At 60.2% G+C, this 6,386-nt stretch overlaps 1 protein-coding gene across 1 annotated transcript; it reads right to left on the reverse strand.

Annotated features, from left to right (window-relative positions):
* Positions 1–84: 84 nt before the first annotated feature.
* Positions 85–3,821, reverse strand: Tubb2a (tubulin beta 2A class IIa). Its single transcript, XM_087181742.1, has 4 exons — positions 3,629–3,821; positions 2,442–2,550; positions 2,041–2,151; positions 85–1,432 (listed from the first exon to the last, which is right to left on the reverse strand). The coding sequence occupies exons 1-4, from the start codon at positions 3,683–3,685 to the stop codon at positions 372–374; spliced, it is 1,338 nt and encodes a 445-aa protein (XP_087037868.1). The 5' UTR covers positions 3,686–3,821; the 3' UTR covers positions 85–371.
* Between the last annotated feature and the right edge of the window lie 2,565 nt (positions 3,822–6,386).

Genomic DNA, 6,386 nt, shown 5'->3' on the forward strand with positions numbered 1-6,386 from the left:
AGTTTGCTTAATCCCCAAACCGCTTTACTCCTGTATCACTTGTGAGAGATTGCTTTATTACTGTCGGTCAGTAAAGAAGAAAAACACTTTCATTCTCTTTATTGAATGATCAGGAATGCTATTAAAATCACAAATCCTATACTGCAGATAAGATTAAAGTCTGAAACCTTATACATTTAATTAATAAAAATTTTCTGAAGGGAAAGGAAGAATCACAAGGTTTTATACACATGCTTTTGTATGGAGATCCACATTATTACATCAACAGTGAATTTCTGACAGAGGCAAAACTGAGCACCATAGTATACAAATAGACCATGCTGGAGGACAACAGAAGTTCACTAAGGGTGCACGATTTATTTGAAAAGTTCTTACGCCTCGTCCTCGCCCTCCTCCTCCTCGAACTCCCCCTGTTCATCGGCCGTGGCGTCCTGGTACTGCTGGTACTCGGACACCAGGTCATTCATGTTGCTCTCAGCCTCGGTGAACTCCATCTCGTCCATGCCCTCGCCCGTGTACCAGTGCAGGAAGGCCTTGCGCCGGAACATGGCCGTGAACTGCTCCGAGATGCGCTTGAACAGCTCCTGGATGGCCGTGCTGTTGCCGATGAAGGTGGCTGACATCTTCAGGCCTCGGGGCGGGATGTCGCACACGGCCGTCTTCACGTTGTTGGGGATCCACTCCACGAAGTAGCTGCTGTTCTTGTTCTGCACATTGAGCATCTGCTCGTCCACCTCCTTCATGGACATGCGGCCCCGGAAGATGGCAGCCACTGTCAGGTAGCGGCCGTGGCGCGGGTCGCAGGCGGCCATCATGTTCTTGGAGTCGAACATCTGCTGGGTGAGCTCGGGCACCGTCAGGGCGCGGTACTGCTGGCTGCCCCGGCTGGTGAGGGGCGCGAAGCCCGGCATGAAGAAGTGCAGACGCGGGAAGGGCACCATGTTCACCGCCAGCTTACGCAGGTCTGCGTTCAGCTGGCCCGGGAAGCGCAGGCAGGTGGTCACCCCGCTCATGGTGGCCGACACCAGGTGGTTGAGGTCCCCGTAGGTGGGGGTGGTCAGCTTCAGGGTGCGGAAGCAGATGTCGTACAGGGCCTCATTGTCAATGGAATAGGTCTCGTCCGTGTTCTCCACCAGCTGGTGCACGGAGAGGGTGGCGTTGTAGGGCTCCACCACGGTGTCCGACACCTTGGGTGAGGGCATGACGCTGAATGTGTTCATGATGCGGTCTGGGTACTCCTCGCGGATCTTGCTGATGAGCAGGGTGCCCATGCCTGAGCCAGTGCCACCGCCCAGCGAGTGGGTCAGCTGGAAGCCCTGGAGACAGTCACAGCTCTCCGACTCCTTCCTCACCACGTCCAGGACCGAGTCCACCAGCTCGGCACCCTCTGTGTAGTGGCCCTTTGCCCAGTTGTTCCCTGCACCACTCTGGCCTGCAGGGGAAAGGGAATCTCATTGTGTCATTTGGACTGTGGAAAGTTGGCCTAGCCTTAGAAAACCTTTCAGATAGTCTTACATATGCTTTTGATACCTAAGAAAAACTTTTGGTTTATCAGTGAGCCCCAAGACTCTTAGGGAGCCTACCAAGTAAAAAGGCAAGTTGAACAGGAGTTTTTAACAAACCCAGCTGCTTCTAAAATGAGGCACGCAGAGTGTTCTGTAGGTGCTCTACTCCTGCACAGTAAGCGGATGGGGGGCACAGCGCCATCACAGCACAGGCTCTGTCATAAGCCGTGTCTTGGCCCCTGGCACCTTCACGTGGTCACCTGTGCCCTCTGCTCCTCTGAAACCCCCTGCACCCGTGAGGCCTGTGTGAGGCTGTCCTGCTCTTTATCCTTCCCACGGCAGGGCTGCCGCAGCCTCTGCAGGCGCATCTCTGAGCTGTCCAGACTGGGACACGGCCTGAGGACGCGTGGATGTGGCCAGCTTGGGGCCTCCCTGGACACCACCTCACCCTGGCCCTGCATGCTGAGAACTGTGACGTGTGGGGCTGCTAGGAAGGCCAGTCACCCGGCCAGCGCCAGGGCCCGGGACCACGTACCGAACACAAAGTTGTCTGGCCTGAAGATCTGGCCGAAGGGTCCGGACCTGACTGAGTCCATGGTGCCCGGCTCCAGGTCCACCAGGATGGCCCGAGGTACGTACTTGTTACCTGCGGGAACAAGAGCTGCCTCAGACCTGTGCTGGCCAACACGAGCTGCCCAGGGCCCTGTTCTGTGTGGCTGTTGTGGCCGAGCTCAGGACAGAAACCTGCCGTGACTGAGACCAAGGGAGGAAAACGGAGAGACGGAGCAGGGCTCCTCAGGTCCTGCGGGCAGGAGTCTGGAGAAGCAGTTCCGTGCGTTTTTCTTGCAGTTGGCCTGTTCACCTAATATGCAAGAAGCTTGTCTTGGCCAGCTCCTGTGCGGCGGGCAGGAGAGCAAGGCGACGTCAAATACTCACCAGCTGCCTCGTTGTAGTACACGTTGATTCTCTCCAGCTGCAGGTCGCTGTCTCCATGGTAACTGCCAGTGGGGTCGATGCCGTGCTCATCGCTGATGACCTCCCAGAACTGCAGTGAGAAAGAGTCCCTCGCTAGCCTGGCGTCCTCCCTCTCAGGAAGGACGGCCTTGAGCAGCAGCAGCCGCCGTGGTCGGACAGGGAGGAGTCCTGGCGAGGGAGCAGAGGCTGAGCAGGCCCCCGAGTCTGCAGCAGCTGCTTCGGAGGGGCTGGGCGTCCGCAGAGCTCCTGCCACCTTGGGGCCAAGGCCTGCAGGGCTGGGAGGGGCCCTGGAGGAGGGGGCGGCACAGCAGAGCCCTTCCGGGAAGCGGGGGCTGGGGGCCCTGTCCCTGCCCGCGGGCCTGCACGTCCCTGCATCCTCACTGACAGACGGTCCCACTGGACTGATCCTCCGGCCCCGCCCGGAGGCTCCCGGCACAGACCCCGCGCAGCTTTTTGCCCCTGACCTACGCACTGGCCTCGGGCACCGACCCCGCCGGGCACGGGCAGGAAGGGCAGGAGGGCGCTGGGCGGCAGTGCAGAGGGCCGGCGCCCGCGAGGCCGCGGCTCCATTGTGAGCGAGAGAAAGGGGGTGGGGGCGGGTGGGCAACATGGCGCTCGGAGACCGCGTCCCTGCCCGGCGCCCGCCCACGCCCGCGCGAGCCCGCCGCCGCCTCCCCCTGCGGCCGGACTCAAGGCCACCCGCTGCGTCACCTGCGCCTGGCAGCCGGAAGGGCACGGTCGCGTCTGTCACGCTGTCTAGACGGTGCCGAGCGAAAAGCATTTCCCTCGCCTCCCCCTCCGTGTGACCCTCGGAGGAGCGCTGTCACACGTGCCAGCCCAATGACACTGCAGTCTGCCAGTCGAGCGACGGGCAGAAATGCCCCAATGCACTTCAGTGTGGATACCCGGGGCGCTGGCCCGGCTCGAGTCCCGAGACGCTGCGCGCCGCAGGTGCGCCCGCTGGAGGCCGAGCCCCGAGCGCACTGACGGCCCCGGCTAGGACGCAGCTGCAGCGCCGAAGCCCCGGGCGGGTCCTCGATCCTCCCGGCGCCCCGCCGCTGAACAGCGACCCGGGCTCCCGGGGCCCCCCAGGCCCCCGCCCCACCCCGACTCGGCCGCGCCCTAGGGTCACCGGAAGGCGCGCCCACCTTGGCGCCGATCTGGTTGCCGCACTGGCCCGCCTGGATGTGCACGATCTCGCGCATGGTGCCGGCTGGGAGCGGTGAAGGCGCTGGCCCTGGAGGGGTGCTCGCGGCACAGACCTGAGGGCTCGCAGGGCAGAGACGACGGCCACCCCGCAGCTGCGCCTTTTATACCCGGCCCACGGTGACGTCATGGGGCGGGGCGCGGGCGGCGGGGACTGCGGCACCGCGAGGGGGAGCCGGGGCGCGGCAGGAGGTGCGGGCGCGCGCGCGCGCGTGGCCGGCGCTGGCGAGGGGCGCGCGACCCCTGCATCCCGCCCACTCTGGACCCCGAGACCGGCCCGGGAGCCAGTTCCTGGCACAGGGGAGCGGCCGCCTCCGGACCCCGTCCTCGCCTCCCTTTCGGAGGGGGGAGCCCGCGATTGAAGCCGCGTGGTCAGCGGGGTCCCGCCCTGCGTCCCTGGCCATATCCCGGCCAGGGTCCTGGACCCAGAGCCTGGCTCCCTTGGGTTCTGGGTGGGAATGCGCGGGGATACAGACGCCCCCCCCCCCCGGGTTGGGGCAGGTGCTGGTGGGCAGGGGCGGAGGGTCGGGAGGTGATGGTGGCCAGCTGTCCGCAGGGACTGCGGAGGTGGCAGGTGGGCGCTCTTCACCTCTGCGGGGAGGGAGATGGTTGGGGAGGAGCCAGGAAAAGTGCTGTGTGCAGATTTGTCACATGTCTGCTCTGGGCTCAGGTCCTTGTAGAAGCCTCTTAAATGTGGAAAATTCTGTGTGTGTGTGAATCCGAGAGGAGAGAAGCGGAATATAACAGCCGCGTATATGGGCTCACCGGTGTCGTGTGCCTTGCAGCCGCTGGGTCGTCGGATCCTCAGAGAACCTTACAGTCCTGCCAGGGCCGAGAGGCCCGGTCCGGTCGCCACAGGCTGCAGGTGGCAGCGTGGGTTGAGATGTGCTGCAGTGTAAAACACGCCAGCCTTCATGGGCTCCGTGAGTTAAGATAGTATAGAACACCCCGTTGCTAATTTTAAAATATTGATTACAAATCAAAATGATAATGTTCTGGATGGACCTTGTGAAATAAAAAATTTTTTGCAAATAATTTCATTTAAGTTTAAAAAAAAAACTAGAAAATTTTAAAACTACAGACGTGGCTCATACGGATAGTGGACGTTGTATTTCTGTTGACCAGCGTAGTGGTAGAGAAGGCAGGATTACTAACCCCTTTTCAAAGGGCAGAGAGCAGGCAGAAAGGCCCGACCAGCCCAGAGCCCATAAGGAAGCGAACGAAGACAAAGCCTTGCGGAGTTCAAAGGTTTGGGCGGGATGAGGTCAGGACCAACTTCAAGAGGATGGGGAGCCCCGGGCGAGTAAGCAGGGCCTTGCCTTCTCTCTGGAGCCAGCTTCTCCAGATATAAAATGATGCTAATTATATGTGCCCTGGGAGCCGGCTTTGCGAGCAGGAAATGAGAAGCTGCCTATGAAAGCACGCTGAGTTTATGGAGCAGAAATGCCTCCATAAAGCCCAGGACGCTGTCGTTATAACCATGGGTCCCCTTGCCGTACTAACGCTTGGTCTGCATAGGAGACAGAAGCCCACACCAGTCCTGCTCGCCTCGTCCCTTGAGTGGCCTTCATCGCCCTTCTGTAAGAAGCCGTGCCTCCAGGGTCCTTCCAGCATACAGGCAGGCGCCTGGTGCCACCCTGAGCTTGGGGGTGGGTGTCCCAGACTCTCCTCCGTCCCCTCCCCTCCCCGAGCTGCTGGCCCCTGCTGGACAGCTGTCCCATAGATGCTGTTCCTGGGGTCCAGGGCGTGGTCTCCACCTCCTCCCCCCACCTGGGCTCTTCACAAGCAGCCCAAGCCTTCCATACCCGGAAGTGGCCCTGCTCTGGCGACCTCACCCATCATCATTCCAGAGGTTTCCTGGGAACAGTTGCCTGTTGGCTGTTGCTGTTTGAGGGTGGATATTTAAAGCCAGTCATAGCAGAGAATGAGACCTGGAAGGGATGACACGGGGACCTGAGTCCCTAACAGGTGGGCATGAGGTCACCTGCTGTGGATGCTCTTTGATCAGCCCATGGAGTGAGCTGGCTCTGCCACTTCCGGCCTTGTTCTTCAGCAAACCCCCCCCCCCAACCCGAGAGCCTCTATTTTGGTATCTGAAAACCTGCTCTTACATTGTGAGGATGGAGCACCGAGTGCACTGGATGGACACTGAGCCAACATAGAGTCAGTGCATTAATGACGGCATTTATTAGGGCACTTGAGTGAGCACTGGGCTTTGTGGATTCCTGGCAGCCAGTGTCTTCCCAACTCTGCCAGCTCCTGCCATCCGGCGCACACCCCGCCTGCTGGCTCTTTGTCCCTCGGCACCCCAGCGCCCGCCCCTGGTGTCTGCTAATGTACAATCAGAGAGTCCATATGCAGATGTTAACATGATGCCTGCCCTGCCCAAGGTGACTCATCTGAGGCTGTGAGTTCCTGCTCTCCTCTATGTCAATATCTAACCCACAGCACTATCACAAAGCAGTGCTGTTTGCCCAGCGCCAAGCAGATAATAACAGGAGGAAATGGAGCCAATGAATCCTCCTTTTCCCTCGAAATGGCCTCGGAAGAGCTTTAGGGGGAAAACTGCTTCCCCCACCACTCTTTCTATTTTTTGTCTAAAAAGAAGCAGGTCTGCTGGCTGTGAGGGCTGATGGCAAGAGACATTGGTACCCTCCAGCCGCAAGCCATCCCAGGCCACGCACTGTGTCTGAGCACCAG

This window comes from Heterocephalus glaber, unplaced genomic scaffold, assembly GCF_053883595.1.
Source record: "Heterocephalus glaber isolate CG9 unplaced genomic scaffold, H.glaber_assembly_v1.0 deba00001472, whole genome shotgun sequence".
Lineage (NCBI taxonomy): Eukaryota > Metazoa > Chordata > Mammalia > Rodentia > Bathyergidae > Heterocephalus > Heterocephalus glaber.

Bases quoted from the DNA above. Each gene is read 5' to 3' on its own strand.
- Tubb2a (XM_087181742.1), bottom strand. From the start codon at position 3,685: ATGCGCGAGATCGTGCACATCCAGGCGGGCCAGTGCGGCAACCAGATC. The intron at 2,551-3,628 runs GTGGGCGCGCCT...TTCTCACTGCAG, and splicing joins GCAACCAGATCGGCGCCAAG to TTCTGGGAGGTCATCAGCGA. The intron at 1,433-2,040 runs GTACGTGGTCCC...TTTCCCCTGCAG, and splicing joins GCCAGACAACTTTGTGTTCG to GCCAGAGTGGTGCAGGGAAC.